This window comes from Diabrotica virgifera, chromosome 4 (assembly GCF_917563875.1).
Source record: "Diabrotica virgifera virgifera chromosome 4, PGI_DIABVI_V3a".
In the NCBI taxonomy this organism is placed as follows: Eukaryota; Metazoa; Arthropoda; class Insecta; order Coleoptera; family Chrysomelidae; genus Diabrotica; species Diabrotica virgifera.
In genome coordinates this window covers 243,851,767-243,874,203 of record NC_065446.1, presented here as the reverse complement: position 1 = coordinate 243,874,203, position 22,437 = coordinate 243,851,767, and the positions used below count along the sequence as shown (strand labels likewise).

The 22,437-nt window shown below is 32.5% G+C and overlaps 1 protein-coding gene across 1 annotated transcript; it reads left to right on the top strand.

Annotated features, from left to right (window-relative positions):
- The first annotated feature begins 231 nt into the window (after positions 1 to 231).
- On the top strand, positions 232 to 16,385 carry LOC114347513 (inactive selenide, water dikinase-like protein). The gene is made up of 2 exons (XM_028298210.2): positions 232 to 649; positions 15,104 to 16,385. Exons 1-2 carry the CDS (start codon positions 347 to 349, stop codon positions 16,019 to 16,021), a joined length of 1,221 nt encoding a protein of 406 aa, XP_028154011.1. The 5' UTR covers positions 232 to 346; the 3' UTR covers positions 16,022 to 16,385.
- Positions 16,386 to 22,437: the final 6,052 nt, after the last annotated feature.

The window sequence follows — 22,437 nt, the reverse complement described above, 5'->3', positions numbered from 1 at the left end:
AAGTAATATCGCTTGATTTTGTCCTTCAAAACTATGTAGATACATCAAATGGTAATTTTGTTAGATTTGAAATCAATTTTGATAGCTGAATGTTTGATAATAAAAGAAATATTGTAATTTTATAGTGAGGAGACCAAAAATTTTGACAACCTCCTGCATAATAACAGACAAAATTTCAACCAATCAAGAAATTGGTCGCGTGTAGTCATGCGCCATGATTTTAGTACAGCAGCTTCGCGGTCGCCATTTTATAAGCGTCTTGCGATTGTTTGAGAAACGCTCTTGTGAGCCAGTGTTTTTAACACGGTAGTACGGGTGCATTTTCGTTAAAATTCGAAAAGCCGGTATGGGCGATTATCAAGTAACACAAGTTCAACAAGATGCTCTTGGGGCTGTCCAGCTAGAGTTAGGAGGAAATCCCAACACTCTAGCATTACGCCGGCCGTTCGACCCTTTGGCCCATGATTTGGAAGCTAGTTTCAGATTGACGCGATTCGCCGATTTGAAGGGCCGTGGATGCAAAGTACCCCAAGAAGTACTTAACAAACTTGTAGAGGGGCTCCAACAGGATTATAATTCGGCAGAACATGAACATGCTCACTTTATGCATATGGCAATTCCGCGAATTGGAATCGGCCTTGATTGTTCGGTAAGAATACATTGTCATTGTACTAACACAATATTTATGTTTGCGTCTCTTGAGTAGTAAGTACAAAGTAACATATGATTGTACAGATGCAGTATGATCTTTTTACTTGAAATATAATTATTACATGGTTTACAACATGATAAGCTTCCATTTTTATAAAAATATCTCGCTCAACATCTATCACAACGAGTGCATTGTTTTGATTGGCTCTTATTTTATCAACTCGTTTCTATAGTTTCAGAATTTTTGTTTAAGAAGTGTAATGTATATATTTTTTTATGATTTGAATGCCATATTGCATATTGTAATATTACAATTTTGATATATGTGTCAAAATGTTTAGATTTTTGATTTTTTGTTTGATTTTCCACTACAAACATTAACCCTTAAGGAGGGGGTATGATTTGAATTATTTAATTTTTTTTATTATTTCAAATAAAAGTGCATACTTTCAAGAATACTCTCTGAAAATTTCAAAATAATCGGAGTAAAATTACCAGAGATACAGGGTGTTGAATATCCCTACCTTCGACTCGCTTTGCCGCGGCTTCGCGCCAGCACGCCGGAGTGTAGTGAGAAACGTTAAACAACTGTTCGCCTTCTCTTTTGTAGATTACTCCCCAATTTAAAAAACATTCCAATGTTCATCACTTTACGATTTGGCAGACAAATAAGAAGATGAAGATGCAGTTGTCAAAACTTTAAACGCATTTTTCTCAAAACTGCTTTTTCAAATGCGGTGGACATTGTAACTGAAAAACTACTTGGCCGATCTACCTGATATTTTGCACAGATTTTCTTTAGACATTTCGTGACGTAACAACGTCGAGATATTTTTCGTTTTGTGCTTATTTTTTGTTCAACAATATTAAATCTGTTGGTTTTCACAAAATTTTTATCAAAAATTTCGTATTTTTGATTTTTGAGCGATACCAAAAATTCAAAAATCATTAAAAATAAAAAAACTCGACGTTGTTACCTCGTGAAACTCATAACCTAATAAAATCTTTTTGAATTTTTTGTTTCGTATAATCCAGTGATGAGTTCTGATGTCCACCGCAAAATCCATTTTTTTTGAGCTGCCTGCCAAAATTTGTCGCCAATGGCTTATTTTTCAATATTTTGGATAGAATTTGTTCTTAAATATTCTTTGAATTGTACTTAATGTGTTTATTTAATTTAAAAATAAAATAATTCTACCATAGTTTCGAAAAAAATTCACAAAAATGTGCTTGATATGTTGATTTCAAACCATACCCCCTCCTTAACTACAGACATCCCAATATTACCACCTAACTACAGATCCCCGGTATTTTTGGTATTTTTTATGGGTCATTATGAGTCAAAATATAAAGTTAATAATAAAAAACAAAAAAATATGCATTATGTGTTTTTCTGGAGTCTCTAGATATGGGAAAAATGGTAAAATGAGTGATTTTAATGATATAATACAAGATTTTTTAAAGAATAATCTGTTGAAACGAAAATTTTGGTGACATTTTTGGTCTATTGAAACAAACGGCCGTAAATGCTAGGGACAAAAATTTAGACTTTTTTTTAACAAATAAATGTAACATAGAATGTCAAAGGAAACATAAAATAGCATTTACGAAAATTTTTACATGCATGAGAAAAAATATGCAAGGGGTAAAATTATCACAGAATTAAATGGCAATTCCATTTTTGCAAAGTGGCCTCAAAATTTTTATCTTCAAATTTAACCTTCATTGAAGGTCCAGGATGACTTCCACAGTTCATTTCTTTACTTTTTTCCCTAAAAACACAAAAAAATAATATAAACATTTCAGATTTACAAATATAGTACTCATATAAAAATACTTACTTAAAACAGACATCCGGTAATTTTTACCGGTTAAGATTTTTGATGTATGCTAGAAAAGAAAATAATGACAACACACCCTACACGCTTTGTCTAGCATTGTTATACAAACAACCCGAGAGGTACAGAGACACATGAACTTGTAAGTGGTGAGGTTACCACGAAACCCACATTTTGGTAATGCCCGCCGGTAAAAAATACCGGATCTCTGTAGTTAAGGGTTAAAGGCTCTTAACCCATTAGCTGTTTATCTAAGAGAATAGAACTCAACTAGAAGCCATTCTGCTGCACAGCACCTAACTGAACCATATCACATGCTGGTGCACAATCCGCAGCGAATGGGTTAATTAGATGATGCCTGTTTCAAAATTATATCATTTAGGTACCTTAGAATAATAATGTCATTGAATACAAGGTGGGCTCCCTGAATAGGGGCCTGACCTACAACTCTTTCTTCTTGTTGTTCTTCTTGCATTCCTTACATGCGCTATAAGAGTGTTGGATTGCAAACTATTTTTTTATTATTATATTTTTTTATTGTTATTATTTAACTATTTATGTTTTTTGGGCTTTGCACCCATGATCCACAGAATATTAGGCCAGCCCAATGAACTGTCAATACGGATGGAATAGGCACGAAGAAAATTAATGTGGCCACGATACAAGAGAGAGGTCCTAGAGAGAGACAGAGAATGGGCAGGAAAATTTGACAAGCCATGTAATTTGAGTTGCCTATATCAACTTAAATCGGGGAAATATAAAACGATGGCTTAGTGTGAAAACCTCGTATCTCATTAAACTACAATTTTACAGGAGGCAAAAAACTGATTTTCTGCATAATATAACCTAAAAACAAAAATTACCGCTACATATTTTTAATTCGAGCACATTGAGACAAATATCTGATATTGGCCTAGAGCTAAAAGTGTTAAATGTTGCTATTAAATTGGAAATACAAATATTAACTATGAAAAACACGTAAATATCCTTGCAGTATATAGAGCCCTTGCCCAAGTAACCATGATAACCTCGTATATCTTGATATACGTGTTTTTGATCTTAAATGAGATTGTGTTCATTATTATTTACGAGGTTTTCATTTTTCAGAACATATTGCACACCTCCAAATATTAGGTTGATACAGTACAAATCTTTTGATTTAAGGTTCATAAAATGTTTCTGTACGCAGGACTACCTTTGACTGTTCACAAAAAACATTTCTCCAAATCGAATCTCTCAAACAAATACTCCAAACTAGTACCAAAGTCTTGGTTATAAATATACGTGGTATTCACACTAAATCAAGAGAGCAGTTGATATATGTGGTTTCTTTTTTCGGCTGTAGAAAATAGTCTAGTGTATTTGGATTTTTTCTAACAGTTGTAAATCGTGAGATACAAGGTTTTTAAACTAAAAACACCAAAATGTCATTTTCGAAAAAAAAAATGAGATACGAGGTTTCACTTTCAATTACAATAATATTGAACTATAAATTTATAACAATTTATGACTATCTACAATACAAAAAGATAATCTGTATTATTATACAAAGCAATACAAAAAGTTATCTATAACAAATGCAATACAAAAAGTTATCTATACAAAAAGTTAATCTGTAATATTATACAATGCAATACAAAAATTCTCTCTCAGTATTTGCTCTTAAGACTTCTTAAGATGATATAGTTGCTCCCACTTGTCGATCTTTCTTTTTAATCAAGAGAGATTCAAGTGATAGCAACTTGTACACTGTTGTACAATATTTTAAAAAGTTCTGTAAACATGATTTTTCTTTTAACACATTGACGGGTGGAACGTCTATAGACATCTAATTTCCATTGATGTAGCTTATACATTTGACGCACTGTCCTTCAATGTGTTAAAAACAATTTCTGGAGTGGACATCAAAATGTCAAACAATAATGAAAAATGTAATTACAATTACAATCAATAGGAAACTTGCATACAATTTTAAATTCGATTAAAAATTGGTATAAATCACAACAGAATATAATTTAGAACCTGTATCAAAGATAAAAAAGTTTGGTTTGTCTTTCGCTTGGCCCCTAAAGACGACTAACAATTCAACATTGAAGTCGTTAGTCAAGTTAAACAGTGTTTTTTGATCTCTGCTCGAATTATTGGATTTAAAGTGGTTTAAACTTATCCAAAATTTTCGTTCTTTTTGGGTATTGTTCTTCAAATGTATCTACATTCATTGAAGTGATTAATTTTCTTGTTTTTGTTTGCAAGTCCAATCAATATTTGATAATATTATTTCATCTATTGTGTATACTCCTTATAAAAAGATACTAATTAAGCCAAAAAAGTGCCCACTGATAAGAACTTAATTGAGGTGATAGGTTTATTAGTCCAGGAATATTAGCACTGATCTACTCACATTATATTAGCCCAGTGAAATTGGCATTATGGCTGCAAATAAGTGTTCAAAGTGCAATGAAGATATCAGTGATAAATCAGTGGCTTGTGACAGCTGTCATATTATTCTTCATCCGACCGAAGGATGTACTGGCTTAAGTGCTTCTGAACTTCGAGCTGTTGTAATCCAGAAGAGAACGCTGTTCTACTTTTGTTCTGATTGCCGACTGTCATTCAAAAGTGTGCCCAAAATTCTAAGAGAAGTTGAAAACCTGAAGTGCGAAGTCACCTTACTCAAAGCTGAAATCCAGATACTAAAAGATAACAAGAATAACTTTCCAGTAACCGATGACATCATAAATGAGCTACACGAACGCCAAAAAAGGTCAAATAATTTACTTATCTTCAATCTCCCAGAGCCATCAACTTTAACTGAGGATATTAATCAAATAAAAACACTTTTATCTGGAGCGAGTGAAGGTGCGATAAGTGTCAACAGTAAACATATCTTTCGTTTTGGGAAGAAGAATAAAAACGGACATAGACCAATTAAAGTCGTTCTTTCCTCGGCTCGTGAAGTGCATCAAATCTTAAGAAACAAAGTTAAATTAGGCCAGGCAAATAAAATATTTTTCCTATCTGATCAAACTCCCTATCAGTAAAAGCAACTCGATTCAGTGAAAAACGAACTTAGAGTGTGTCAACAGGCTGGTGAGCAAAATTTAACTATTAAGTACTTCAACAATACACCGAAAATCTGTAAAAAAAAACTAAAACCGGGCAGCCCTATACTTTATTACCAAAATGTTAGAGGACTAAGAACTAAACTGTCTGACCTCAGCTTGAATGTCAGCAACTGTTCCTATGATATCATTATCTTAACTGAAACCTGGCTCACACCTGAAATTACGGATGCTGAACTTGGGCTTCTCAACTACAACATCTACAGAACTGACCGCTCTAAGGACTCCAGTGTCTTCAGTAGAGGTGGGGGAGTGTTGATTGCCATTAAGAACTCGATTCCTTCTTATCAAATTCAGTCTGAACCTTCGATTGAACAGTTGTTTGTTCTCTTTAATAACAAATCTATAATCGGTACAGTATATTTTCCACCTAAATCTATAGAGTAGAGTATTTATTGGTAATAATGTACAAATGTACTTTTACAGGTCAGCAATAATTAAAATTGTCTAAAATTACATTAAAAGTTGACAGTACTTCAGTAAAAAAAACCTATTACTAAAATTTAAAAACTAAACACTAATTAAATTACAGGACAAAACAAAATTTAGATCTGAAGTACTCCTCAAATGAGTAGAAAGCACCCATCAGAAGATAATTTTTAATTTGTCTCTTAAATTGGTTAAAATCAAGACTTTTAATAGATATTGGTATACAGTTATAAAATTTCAATGCTAGGTATCTGGTTCCATTTCTGGTCCTCTCAAGTCGACTGAAGTCTGGTACAAGGGCATCATGATTTCTAGTCTGATAAGTATGCTGTTGTGTTTTATACAGATCTACATTTTGATGAACATACAACAGGCACTGCATAATGTACACAGAAGGTAGTGTGAGAATCCTCAGGTTTCTGAAAGACTGCCTACAATCGTCCCGATAACCCTGACCTGTGATTATGCGAATACACTTTCTCTGCTGACCAAACACCTTATCTATATGGCAAGAGTGTCCCCAGGAAAGGATTGCGTAAGTTAGTCGTGAGTGAAAGTTGCTGTGATATGATGTAAGAAGGGTTTGAACGGAGGTAACCTTAGATAGGTTTCTAAATAAAAAGAGTTGGCTTGAGAGCTTTTGGGAAAGTTTCAGTATGTGCCGTTCCCAAGTGAGTCCCTGATCAAGATAAACACCAAGAAATTTAGCTTCCTGTGAACAATCTGTTAAAATGGGATGTGTAATGGTGTTATGTCTTAGGGTAAAGTTCACTGTTTGTGATTTTGAGTTATTGAGAGAGAGACGATTTGCCAAAAACCATTGGAACAAATTGCTCTCTGTGGTCTCAAGATCAATATCACTGATTTGGGAAGGGTGGTAACTTTGATAGCATGTAGTATCATCAGCAAATAGGACTGTGCTTACCGGGCCCTCTTGTGAAAATCCCAAGTCATTTGTATAAATGAGAAATAATATTGGACCTAGAACTGACCCTTGAGGCACTCCATACATCAAAGGTTTTTTATCAGATTTAAGCTGGTTAAAAAACACATATTGAAATCTATCTGATAGATAAGACTCAATCAATTGAATAGACATAGGATGAAAATTATAGGCATGTAATTTTTTAAGAAGAATACTATGAGTGACACAATCAAAAGCTTTAGTAAGATCAAGGAACGAGGCAAGGGTATCAAGAAAGTTTTCAAATCCTTCCAAAATACTGCCTGTAAAATGATCGATAGCAAGTGTTGTTGTTTTGTTTTTTCTAAATCCAAATTGCTGCACTGCAAAAAGCCGATTAGATTCAAAATAGTCATTGATCTGCTTCTTTAGGATTCTCTCAAACACTTTGGAAAGAATTGGCAAAAGAGAAATTGGACGAAAGTTATTATGATCATCAGCCGAACCTTTACGTTTAAAGAGAGGTATGACTTTCGCAGTTTTAAACACTGAAGGAAAAATGCAGGATGAAATTGAGTAGTTTATTAGTTTAGTTAAAGGTAAGCTAATGTTGTGTTTAATTGCCTTGATTATTTTTGTGTTCATTCCATCCGGGTCCTTGCTCTGACTATTTTTTAATTCTTCAATTGCTTTTACAACTTCCTCCAAATTTGTTGGCTCAAATCTGAAGGAGCAATGATTAGAGGCGAATGAAGGAGCATGTGGTATAAAACTAAGGTATGTATTGAATGATTGGTCAGTATGATTAAGTGTATTTATTACATTTTCAGCAATACCACAGAAGAAATCATTAAAACTATTTGCATTGAGTGATGAATTTTTTATTGGTAAATTCTTACATCTTGAGTTTATTAGGGACCACATAGCCTGTTGACGGTTGTTAGAGTTTAATATAAAATCATCATTAGATTTAATCTTTGCCTTATGTATAGCATGTCTGTATTTTTTCCTATATTCTGAGAGTGTTTTCTTTGTCACTAAAACGGGGTCACTTTTATTTAAAGATGTCAAAAATTGTAGTTTCTCCCTCATAAGTTTCAAATCATCATTAAACCCAGAATTTTTTTTACATTGTTTACCTTGCTCAACAAGCCTAGATTTTTCAGGAAAAGACAGATTTATTGCCTGCGTTAAAATATCGATAAACATTTTAAACCTTGAGTCCACATCAATACATTCATTATCAATAAATTCAAAATTTTGTAAGCAAAGATTGTTATTTAAAGAGGCCAGTCCCATCTCTGTAATGGGCCTGTAGCTTATTCTAGATTTAGAAGTAGTTTGGGACACTTCACATTTAAACAATATGCCTTTGTGGTCTGAAGTGTGTGAAAGATCAACAGCTTCGGATTGCAACATGGTACTATTAATATTTGTAAATATGTTATCAAGACATCTATTATAACGGGTGTTAAATTTTATTGATTTTTTGAGGTTATAGGATCTAAAGAAATTGCACAGATCCAGGGCTGCAATATCCCTTTCATTGAAGTGCACATTGAAATCCCCTGTTATAATAAGAGGTTTATTTGTATTTAACTTTTTGAAAACTTTTGACATTGTATTGAAGAATTGATTTAAATCACCATCTGGGGTACGATACACAGTGACAAGTTGAATATCAAATTTTACCAAATGTACACCTGTTATTTCACAATGTTTTTCAAGAGACAAACTTTCAAGATTTAATGAAACAGAATCAAAGGTTTCTTTAATATATATACTTACACCCCCATGAGAGCCCACAGTCCTTGCAAAGCCAGAAATAATTCTGTAGTTCTTAATTTTAATTGAAAATAGTTCCTCAGATACTAGCCAGTGTTCATTTATACATAAGCAATCTGCTGATACTTCATTGAGGAGGAATACATAGCTACTTTATGCCAATCGTACTTTGAACAGCTTATCACTATAAGCGAGCAATACGATAGAGCAAACCTTTTTCTATTGGGTGATTTTAATCTTCCATCTGCAGTTTGGGATGTCGATGATTATTGTTCCGTTGCTTCTCCTCAGCCTACAGCTACACAATCTGAAGCTGATTCTATTGAAACTATATCCAATATCTGTGCTTTTTTCAATCTCTTCCAGACCAACGAAATAACCAACGATAGAGGGGTTACGCTTGATCTCATTTTATCTCCATTGGGTATTGATGTATTGAAGGCTATCGACACTTTAATTCCAGTGGACACACATCATCCTACGCTTGAATGCAGTTTGCCACTCAAAATCACAAATGATCATTCATCTGGTGAAGAGTATTATTATGACTTTGTTCATGCTGACTATGCAGCAATTCGTTCATCCCTTGAAGCAATTAATTGGGATGGTGCACTTCAAGGAAAAGAGCTCTCTGACATGGTTTCTGTATTTTACGACATTTTTTATTCCATCATCGATCATTTTGTTCCGCTAAAAAAAATCTGTGATAAGAAATATCCATGCTGGTACTCCTCTTAGCTGAAGAAGTTGCTTCACGAGAAGAAATCAGTGCACAAGATATATAAGAGCACAAGGTGTCCAGAAAGTTATCCAGCATTTAGTAACTTAAGAACTAGATGTAAATTTTTATCAAGACAGTGTTATGCTGATTACATTCAACGTACCGAATATTCTATTGTTAATAACGTTAAATCCTTTTGGAAATTTGTAAGTAGTAAAAGGGAAAATAACGCTATACCTAATACAATGACTCTTGGAGATCGTACTGCCTTCAATGGAACTGATATTGCTAATCTTTTTGCTAACCAATTCTCTTCCGTCTATACTAACCAATCCTTACATCCGCATGTAACCCAGATTTCACCTTTGGTTAATGTGTCTAATTATCACATTGAAATTTCAAAAATCTACGAAAAACTGTCTGAACTCAATACCAACAAAGGTCCTGGTCCTGATGGAATTCCCCCCACTTTCCTTAAAACATTCAGCTTCATTCTATCGCGCCCACTTTTTTATATATTTAATAAGTCTATATCAACAGGGGAATTTCCAGACTACTGGAAAAACTCTTATGTCACTCCAATATATAAATCAGGTCGAAAATCGGATATAGGTAACTATCGTCCCATTTGTATTCTTAGTGCTATTCCTTAAGTTTTTGAGAGCATTATTTCTGATTATTTAAGTTATGACTTCTCGCCAATTATAGGGGCCCAACAATTTGGATTTACATCCAAAAAATCAGCAGAATTGGGTCTCATAACATATGTTGATTTTTTGACAGATGCTCTTGAGGGGTTTACAAGTTGACTCTGTGTATACTGACTTTTCCAAAGCTTTCGACAAAGTTAATCATGAGCTCTTGATTCATAAACTTTATTTATACGGAGTTGATGGCCTTATATTGAAGTGGCTCAAGAGCTATCTTACGCAAAGATCGCAAATTGTCAGGGTTAATCATCACTATTCTCATACCATCTCTGTTGTTTAATATATTTATCAATGATCTAATACCCTGTTTCCAAGTAAGTGAAACTTTGTTATTCGCTGATGATTTTGTTATTCGCTGATGATTTAAAATGTTTTAAAATAATCACATGTGAGGCTGATTCACTTAGTCTACAAGGTGATATTGATCGCCTATCTAACTGGTGTGTGCAAAATGGTATGTGTTTGAATGCATCCAAATGCCATATTCTTCGTTTCCACCGAACTCATCATCCAATCATCTTCGAATATAGTATAAATAATCTGACCTTACATTCTGCCTCTGAAACTAGGGATCTAGGTGTGATCCTTGACTCCGCCCTTAGCTATAAATCACACATTTCCAGTACAATACAGAAGTCTATGAAGATGCTTGGCTTTATAAAAAGAACCACTAGAGACTTTACAAACATCTCAGCTATTAGATCTCTTTATTTCTCCCTGGTTAGATCTCATTTCGATTACTGTTCCACAATTTGGTCCCCCTATTACTTTACTCATAAACTGAAAATTGAGGCTATCCAACACAATTTTCTGAGATATACTGCCACTAAGATGCATGTATACTATGACTATTCTGTATTAGACCGCATACTGAACTTACCTCCTCTTGAGGTACGCAGAAAACAAAGAGACTTAATTATTTTATTTAAAATTATCAACGGGCTGTGTAACTGCCCCGAACTTCTCTCCAAAATATCTCTATTTGTCCCCAGTCGTTCGACTAGGCAGGTGCAAACCTTTTATGTCTCTTTTCATAGATTCAATTATTCTTACAACACATTTATTCATAGAACTCTTCGATTAGCTAACTCATTAAATAACCTCGAAATTTTTAATATATCAGTTTCCCGCTTTAAAAACCTAATTTCTTCCCTAACTTTTTAATATTTTCGGCCAGAGCTTTTGTATTGTGATTAGTGTTTCATGACCTGTATGTATTAGATAACTTAAAACCGTTATACCTTGGAACATTTCCGAATTGGTTTAGGTGATATCTTTTGTTTGTAATTGTACTGACCTAATGTTATCTTATTCTTTTTTGTAACTGTATTACTCATAGAATTATTTTTCCACAAACCACTTTGTTATGTTATATTACGATAATTTATGTTATATAATTGGTTAACATTAATGTTATATAATTGTATAATTATGTTATATAATTTAGAACACTGTAAAATTTATATCTGAATAGGGCTTGCCCGTGAATAAATAAATAAATAAATAAATAAATAAATAAACTTATACCAGCCACCCCTAAACGCGTCGTGACGTCACGCCGTTGTATGTTTACATTCTACACCAATTGTATATATGGACGGCGTTATGCATAACTCGACCAAGCGCCATTTCTTTAATATCGAGATAACAGTAGATTCTGGTGACACATAGCTAAAACTATCTTGGAAAAAATCCCTGTTATTGTCACATTAACAGTTACTAAGAAAAACAAAATTAAACCAAGCGACATTAATCCACTTACCATTAAGCGACCATTAAGCAACCAAAAAACGAAAAACTTTGAAGCCATTTATCTCAACTATGTTTTGGCGCTTGGTCGAGTTATGCATAACGCCATCCATATACAGGGTGTTAGTAAATAAGTATGAAAAATTTTAAGGGCTAATTCTACATGAAAAATTAATACCAGTTTGCTCTATAAACATATGTCCGCAAATGCTTAGTTTCGGAGATACGGGGTGTTGAAATTTTTATTTCAAACTGCCAATTTATTTATTGCTCTAAGACCAGTTGAGCTATGAAAATGAAATTTGGTGACTTTTAGCAGGTAGTTATTAAGAATTGTTTGACATACAATTTAGAATTTTGTATTCATCATTGGCGCGCCTACGGGCAATGGTCTGAATTTTTTTAAAGAAAAAAATAGTACGCCACTGAGATATTTCGAATTAAAAATTATTTTTAAATTCCACGTCTAATTTATGATAAAAAACCTTTCTTGCCTTTTTTCATATGATGCACCGTTTTTATACAGAAAAATAAAACATCTTGGCGCGTATTTTTCATTTCTTAATACATCATCAAGAACTATCCAATAGAATAATACTAAACTAGAACAATAACAGAAAATATTACTAATAAGATTTCAACTAGGTGCAAAGCTGCAAGAAATGTTTAAAATGATCTCCTTTACAGATAACAGAATAATTTTATATTCATCATTGGCGCGCGTACGGGTAATGGTCTGAATTTTTTTAAGAAAAAAATAGTATGCCACTGAGATATGTCAAACTAAAAATCATTTTTGAATTCCTCGTTCAATTTACGACAAAAAATCTTTCTTTCCTTTTTTTCATGCGAGGCGCCGTTTTTACACAAAAAATAAAACATCTTAACGCTTACCAAGTATTTGAGGTAATTTCCATATGCATAGAAACTTAGTTCAAATACTTTGTAAACGTTAAGATGTTTAATTTTTTTGCATAAAAACGGCGCCGCATATGAAAAAAGGCAAGAAAGATTTTTTGTCGTCAATTGAACGAAGAATTCAAAAATGATTTTTAGTTTGACATATCTCAGTGGCATACTATTTTTTTCTTCAAAAAATTCAGACCATTACCCGTACGCGCGCCAATGATGAATATAAAATTCTTCTCTTACCTGTAAAGGAGATCATTTTAAACATTTCTTGCAGCTTTGCACCTAGTTGAAATGGTATTAGTAATATTTTCTGTTATTGTTCTAGTTTAGTATTATTATATTGGATAGTTCTTGATGATGTATTAAGAAATGAAAAATATGCGCCAAGATGTTTTATTTTTCTGCATAAAAACGGTGCATCATATGAAAAAAAGGCAAGAAAGGTTTTTTATCATAAATTAGATGTGGAATTTAAAAATAATTTCTAATTCGAAATATCTCAGTGGCATACTATTTTTTTCTTTAAACTAATTCAGACCATTGCCCGTAGGCGCGCCAATGATGAATACAAAATTCTTAATTGTATGTCATAAAATTCGTAATAACTACCTCTTAAAACTTACCAAATTTCATTCTCATAGCTCAACTGGTCTTAGAGCAATAAATAAATTGGCAGTTTGAAATAAAAATTTCAACACCCCGTATCTCCGAAACTAAGCATTTGCGGACATATGTTTATAGAGCAAACTGGCATTAATTTTTCATGTAGAATTAGCCCTTAAAATTTTTCATACTTATTTACTAACACCCTGTATATATAATTTTTAATTAGACATTATAAACGTCAGTAAAAAATACAGTTATGTGACGTTAAAAGTGTCTTTGATTGTTTGAACTATTCATAGAAAATTTGTACTTTTACAAAATGGTTTTATGTTCAATAGTAAACCTTCTTTCCTTTCCTTCAAAAACTGTATCAAACTCCAATCTCAACAAACTGGTATATATTATTATGACGACATACGATAAATGTCATTAGAATATAAATATTTTTCCTTTATTCCCGATGACGAGCTGGCCAAATACCCAAGTAGGTGGAGGCCAATAAACTAAAGAAGAAGAAGAATATATGTAAATATAACCATAAACAGAACCACATAGTTAAACTCTGTGACGTCACGGGTCGTTTGAACTATTTTAAGATAAAGACTTTAAATTTGTACTTCTTAAAGTTTATGAGTTTTTGAAGCGTGAAATTTTGTAAATCTCATTTTTATACAAAACTGAACATTATTATGTAATAAAAAAAAATGTGCAAGCTCCCTATTGTGTCTTAATCCCATATAAACATTATATTTGACTCCGATGGTTCTTATCTTAATTCATTAAGGAAATAGATATTAGCAAATTTATTTCTTTTCGACAACCATTGTGTACACCATTGTTTGCATTTTTTCCATTTGTAAGTTTTGCAAAAGTTACAACAAATTAGGAGAGAAAACGGATCATCTTCTGGAGAATCTGGAGAATTCATGGTGAACTGACAAACTTATCAAGAGTGTGTGTGCTTCTTATACCTCATGGATTTAACTGTCCAGGAGTACTTGTCAGGGGTCGTATTTTTGGACTCAATTGAATTTTTTCGTATATGAGTTAACTCAAATGAAAAATTTCGTATACAAATCCAAATGTATATTTTTGAATGTCTTTCAAAATGTTATATGTATACGAGAAGAATTTGCACCAGCAACACTGCAAATTCTTCTTATTCTTTTTTTGGGCTATGTCCTTGACAATTTACTCAAACACTGCAAATTTGAACAACCAAAACTAAAAGAAAAAAAAAATAAGAATAAACTTAGAAGTAACTAAGAAGTAAGATTAAAGGAGCAAAAAATGGCGTAAAATATGGTGGTTCAGTATTAGCCGTCCAAAAAATGAGTTGATCGAATTTATTGAGACACATTCAATGTTAAAACGTAAGTTCAACGTAAAAATATTGTATACAACAACAATTAAAAAATAACAGATGAAATTTTATCTGACATACATGTACCCAGTGACAGCTGAAATGACAATTATTGAGCAAATTTCTTCTGATAATCAATCCTTATGCCTTTTTTCTAATATCTGAATAAATATGTACCCAGTGACAGCTGAAATGACAATTATTGAGCAAATTTCTTCTGATAATCAATCCTTATGCCTTTTTTCTAATATCTGAATAAATATGTCAGATATGAAAATATTGAAATAAAATTAATGAGATCTGTTCTTTTTAGGTTACACCCCTTCGCCATGGAGGACTGTGTTTGGTACAAACCACTGACTTCTTCTATCCATTGGTGGATGACCCCTACATGATGGGAAAAATTGCTTGTGCTAATGTTTTAAGTGATCTTTATGCGATGGGAGTCACTGAATGTGATAATATGCTTATGTTACTGGGAGTTAGCACAAAAATGACAGAAAAAGAAAGAGATGTTGTCATTCCTCTGATCATGAGAGGATTTAAAGACTCAGCTCTTGAAGCAGGCACAACTGTCACTGGAGGTCAAACTGTTGTTAATCCCTGGTGTACTATTGGTGGAGTAGCAACTACCGTTTGTCAGCCAAATGAATACATTGTCCCAGATAATGCAGTAGTTGGAGACGTTTTGGTCCTTACAAAACCTTTGGGGACACAAGTGGCAGTCAACGCCCATCAATGGTTGGATCAGCCAGAACGTTGGAATAGAATAAAATTAGTTGTTAGTGAAGAAGATGTAAGAAAAGCCTATCACCGTGCTATGGATTCTATGGCTCGCCTCAACCGTATTGCCAGTAGACTGATGCATAAATACAACGCTCACGGAGCTACTGATATTACAGGTTTTGGTCTACTTGGCCATGCTCAAACATTGGCCTCTCACCAGAAAAACGAAGTATCTTTTGTCATTCACAATTTACCTGTCATCGCAAAAATGGCTGCTGTAGCTAAAGCATGTGGAAATATGTTCCAGTTATTGCAAGGGCATTCTGCTGAAACTTCTGGAGGACTCTTAATATGTTTACCCCGTGAGCAAGCTGCTGCCTATTGTAAAGATATAGAGAAACAAGAAGGTTATCAAGCATGGATTATTGGTATTGTCGAGAAAGGCAACAGAACTGCTCGTATCATTGACAAACCTCGAGTTATCGAGGTCCCAGCTAAAGAGTAGATTTAATAATACATATGTAATCAACTTTAAGTATTTTTTGACATACTGTGGGCAGTTACAAGTCTAAGTATGATTCCCCAACAGCTTTGTAGATCTAATACGTTATTACTTTGTGCATTTTATTGAAATGATCCTTTGTATTGTTTATGTCAGAATTTTATTTGTTTTGATCATGTTTATCACACATGAAACATGAAACCTTTTTTTGTGTCTTTCTCATTATAATAGGTATTTTAAATTTCGTGAACATGTGTTTCTTTGGTGAGTTACGACATCTGCATTTTGAGTTTTATTTTAGTGTAATAGATGAAATGTTTAATGGTATTTTGTATAATAATTTTCCAATATAATATAAGTATAGAAATTTGTGTTTTTTTGTTACTTTTTAATCATACAGTGTACTCTTACAGTTAAGGTTGATCTGAACCCCCCCAAAAATAAACTACACATTCAAAAAATTTGAAAAAAATTGAGAAGGTATATGTGATCACTAGAAGTATTTTGACAAATTTTGAGCAAACTTCATGTTTTCGTTTTCGAAAAAACTCAAAAAAACTCCTTTTTTCAAGTATAAAGCGGGAAAACTAAACATACAATTTTGTTAATTTTCTTACAGCATAAAGATATAATCCTAGGAAATACTTATGAATTTTTTTAAAATTTTTGAATATACAGTTTTGCCACAGTAGGAAAAAATAATATGTTTCGGCTTATAATAAAGCTACCGGTAAGAAATTGGATAACATTTCAATAACAACATATATAAAACTGTAACAATGGAAAATATTTCCAATAAAATGTTGAATATTTTTTCCTAAACATATGAAAAATCTCGTTAAACAAGAATTATATCTTGAATTGCCGCTAAGAATTTGTGCCGCCATGACATTGCGCCATCTACACCATCGGTAATATTTTTGTTCGATAGATAGCAGTGCCTTCTGCTTCAATCGCGTCACACACTAACAGCGTTGCCATATCAATTACTTTGTACAACAAAATGTTTTAATGTTAGTAGGTAATATAAGCCTACTACTATAACGTCTATTTATAACGCATCAACGTGACCTTCTGAAATTAATTTAACTACTTTTGTTGAAATATTTTCAGTCCCCTTGGCCGTATTAGATTTTGATATATTTAGGGCCGGTACTTTCTGTTTCGATTAAACCCGAGTTGGCAATTGGCATTTTAATGTTTTTAAGTACCATAAAGTTGTCTTTTTTCTTTGTATTTCTTCACGTATCTCTGAAGCTTTGTATTTGACTATATTTTAAATTGGAATTGGAGCATAGTCTTCATTTGTCAAATAGTGTTTCTAATAACTACCATCCATGGTATTTCTCTTTTGTCGCACTTTTATGTTTATTAAAGATTTTAATTGAAATTATTACTTTATTTTTAAAATTTTCATTGTTCATTACTTTTTGCATTTGTGGTGAGCTAAATTTAGGAGAAAACAATTGGACGATATGTAAATAGATATGAAGTAAGCGTAAATAACCACTTCTAAAATTAATTGAGGAGAGGTTAAAAATATTTTCACCTTCACATTAAAAATAAAAAAAGGATCAATATACAAGGAATAATAGGTAACAATCAATTTTAAAAATCTTACATCTATATTGATTTATTCTCTGTACAAAAACAACAGAAATAAATAAATATTAGCGAAGACAAAAGAAAAAATGTGTTGTCACTTAATAATAGGTATGTTAAATAAACGTATTGATTAGTCTGATGGAAGTAGAACTTAGAACTTATATATGGAGCTAATCTGGATCGGTATAAATTAAATGAGAAAGAAAAAAATCTAATAAACAGTTTCTTTAAGAGCAGGAAGAGAAAGAGTATGGAATATTAGAAAATGAAAACGGCGCGGCAGAATAATCATCGATAAAAAAAGTAAAAAGAGGAAACGCGATAACGATATCTGGAACAATTGTTTTATCTGATAAGAAACGAAGAAGAGCCAGAAATTGCTATCAAAATAAAAATTATAGTAAATAAAGCAGTGTGGATTGTTTCTGTGTTTAAAAAAGGTTATGGGTTTTTATGAGCTTCTCCGGACGGGTCAGTAGGTGACAATAATATTGTGGAAGTTAAGTGACTGTATTCATCCCGAGAATATTCATCTCTAGAGGCAGCCGAATCCATAAAAACATGTAGCTTGTTAAGTAAATGTCCCTAAAGAAAACAATAACTTCTTCTTTAGCCTGTTTGCATCCACTCCTGGACAAAGGCCTCCCATGAGTTCTTCACTCTTCTCTGTTTTGTGCTATTTGGTACCAGTTTCTCCCCACTTTTGCTTTGGAGTCATCTAGCCATCGTTTTTGTGGTCTTCCTCTGCTACGACTATGCTCGCGTGGTCTCCAATCTAAAATGTTTCTCGTCCACCTTTAGTTGTTTTGTCGTGGCACGTGTCCTATCAGTGGCGGATCCAGGGGGGCGATCGGCCCCAACTCTCAACCCAAGTGATTTATTTTTGAAGTTATACTTCTTTAGGCGCGATTTCATTGAGGGTGAAATTTTATTAATCTGCGCGTATGCGCACACAGGCAGTATGGAGTTCGTTACTAAATGTTTTAATTTATGTATTTATCAGTCCAGAAAAGGTGTGGAAAGAATATATTAGTGTTTTTAAATATATTTTTCTACAAACGTGTTAAAAATACAATTTATAGCACTCCATAGGAGCGTTAAAAATGCTACTTTAAAGCACCGGTGCTTTAAAAATTTTAAGGCACTGCAGTTAAAAGTGAATTGTCAAATTGTGAAACGTCAAAATATTTATATTTCATTATTAACATTAATAGATATTAATAATACAACTTGCGCAATTTGAAAAAGGTGGGTGGTTTAAAAGGCTTTTTAAAATTTAATTTAAACTGTATTGCATTTTTAACACGTTTGTAGAAAAAAACTATTAAAATTTGTTAGAATATACAAAAATAAAAGTAGATGTTATTCTGATTTACGTATTGACAGTATAGGCAGTTTTGATGTAATGTCAAGAAAAATATAAAAATGGAATGTCAGTCAAGTTCAAGTAAAAGTTTTTGTAGGTATTGTCCTGTAATTGAGAATGAATAAATTATAATTGTTCATATATAAGACGTTTGTAGAAAAAGTATTGTATGATATAGGTACGTGTTAAAAAGTACATTTTTAAGGCACTCATGTGAATTGCAGAATGAGCGAAGCGAATCTTTCACACGAAACTTTCACATACGTGCCTTAAAATTGTACTTTTAACATTTATATCATAAATAACTATTATTACAATTTTTGTGTATTTGGACTTGTCTACCTCGGGAATAAGATAATAAGTAATATGTCTGTTTGTCACTATGTCTGAGAAATCTTGTAGCCTGGATAATTAAAAGGGTATAGCTCAGCGGTAGAGCGTTCGACTGGAGATCAAGAGGACCCCGGTTCGAATCCTGGTGTTTTCTAATCTTTTTTTAATTTTTGGTATTGTTTTAATAAAACTGTTTGGAAAGTAGTAAGTAAAAATTAATTTAATCTTTAAATAAAATGCAAATAAACTGTCCGAAAGTATATTTATTTCATTGAAATCATATTTAGAAGTATAACTTCTTACGTGCGTACAAAGTACACACACATTTTTTTATTATAATATAAAGATTATAAAAACATTCATTTATTTTGTCAAATGGATAATTATACATGTTTTAAAATTACAATATTATATGAATTATGAATTACATATAAATATATTTTATTAGTATGGGACTTGGCCAAAACGGGCCAGTGACGCCAGTGTATTTTGAAATGAGTAATTTATAATCCTTATAAATTAAGAAATAAAAATAATCACAATAAGCATATTTAAAAAAAATATATGTAATCCTATATTCTGTGAACGCATACTAAGCATCTCCACGTATAATTATTATAAAATTGTTTGCAGATAACTGATTGGAGTGTATTTTGGTTATCGATGCAAATAACATCTCTAATACTGATTCGTGCAGATCTTAGTTTGTACAGCTGGTTCCTAAAAAAACTGATACGACTCTTTGTAAGATTCTTAGATACTTAGTAAGATTTGATTACTTTGAGCAGTGTATGATTGGTCTGACATTATATTATATTTATTATGACAGACAAATAATAAAATAAACAAACAAACAGCCATTTTTTGAGGTTGAAGTTATCTGACAAATTTTAAGATTTGGCATTGACAGTGACAGTATGTAAATAATAAGTATTTATCCATCAAAATATAATAAATTAAATATAACTAAACTCATAATTATTATATCACACCTCATCAAAACCTTTTTACAAGAACATAGTTAGCGATTTTGATATGGCTTAGAGCCAGACTACATCAAGATCGCCTATAAATCGTGCTGGTAACTGCCTTGCATCGAGACCAAAAACAAAAAGAAGAAGAAAGTACACTGCTCAATTTTCTACAATAGGACTTTTCATCGATTGTCATTTGTTTCGAGCTTCTGTCATGTGTCACATAATATTAATATATCTACGCCATACGTCTGGGATTTGTATTATTGTATACACCAATAACGTATGACGTAGATATATTAATATTATGTGACACATGACAGAAGCTCGAAACAAATGACTGTGAATGAAAAGCCCTATATACGCTTTAAGAGTCGTATCAGTTTTTTTTGGAACCAGCTGTACATTGTTAGCGTGATTAATAGTATTTTGAGTTTATTCTTCTTTTTTTATATTAATATAGTTTGTGATTTACGAAGAGTTATAAGATGTCAAAGAAACGATAAACGAAAGGAATCAGAAGCTTCTACCGAGAACTTAAAAAGTAAAAAATTGAAATGTCGCAATATAATTGATTATTTTTTTTAAATCAACGTAATTTGGGTGATAATATTAATAGTAATGATGATAATAAATATGTACAAGGTACATCTTATCAGATAGATCATACTATGAGACCTACTGATCTTGGATTAAATTTAAGTTCTGAGAGAATTCAAAACAAGTCATGCGATTTTTCAGTGTGCCCGATACAAATCAACGATGATGCAGTAAATACCAATTCTGCTTTCGAGAGGTTTATGGAAAAATGTATGTCTAAAAAGGGTCGTTTTCACGCTACGTCTTATTGTACGTTTTGTGTGTCATGCAAAACGTACGACCAAACATACGTTTTGTCAAGTGTATAGATACATATTAACGTTTTTCAAACAATGTGTTCAATCTTCGCAACAAAACAATTTTGCCAAGGATTTTAACTGCCTCCAAGGTAGTTTGACCTCCATCTCTAATCATCTCTTTTGTTATTCCGTCGTCTCTATATTTTCCATTTTTCATTTGATTTAGCATTTATAACTTCCTCGTTAGTAATAAACGATACCATAATAATAACGTTAGTAATAAACTATACCATTTATACTACAGCCAACGATCAAATGTGTAATTTGGAACAGAAGTGTCAGAAGAAATGGAGATAAGGAGAGGGGCCAGGCAAGGTTACATACTGTCGCCGTTATTGTTTAGTGCTTATTCTGAAGAAATCACACAAGAAGCTTTGGTAAACGAGACAGTCGGCATAAAAGTGAATGGAAATTTAATTAATAACATTAGGCATGCCGACGATACAGTCATAATATCAGACAACTTGGAAGACTTAGAAATAATAATGAACAAAATATTAAGATATATGTAGTGGAGAATACGGACTCTCTCTTAACATCAAAAAACCCAAATTTATGAAAAATAGCAAGAAAAACAATACAAATGAAATATTAACTATAGACGGCCAGCAGTCTGAGAGAGTAAAAAATATACTTACTTGTGAACGATAATCACAGAAAATAACGATTAGACTGCAGAAATAAGAGAGAGAATTGAAAAAGCACGTGCCGACTTCGTGAAAATAAAAAAGATTTTATGCAACAAAGATCTGATACTGGCCCTCAGAATAAGGCTAATTAAATGTTATGTACACAGTGTGCTTTGCTATGGAGCTGAATCATGTACATTAAATCGAAATGCAATAAATCGACGGCTCTCTTAGCAAGACAGAGACGAACTAGTTTTGGTGTGAAATAGTTTTCAGTATTTTTTTCTGTTAACAGTCATTTTTAATATCTTTATTATAACCTTTTGGGTCTTATCTTATTCTGCGGTATCTCATGAAACTGATTACGCAAAAAGATCTCATGGGAATATTTTTCCCAAGAAACGCGAGGTTTTCGCCTTGCTTAAACATATTTTGCTGAATTTAAAATCGAAATCCTATTATTACATCTACAGATGCATATGAAATATGCATCTACATCCATGGTCGTCGTCCACATGTTTACAAAAAACATATTGTTTCCATAAACTATAAGTGCTAAAACAAATTTAGCAATTTCCCTATTCTACTTTGCAAAATTCATATAGTGTCACAC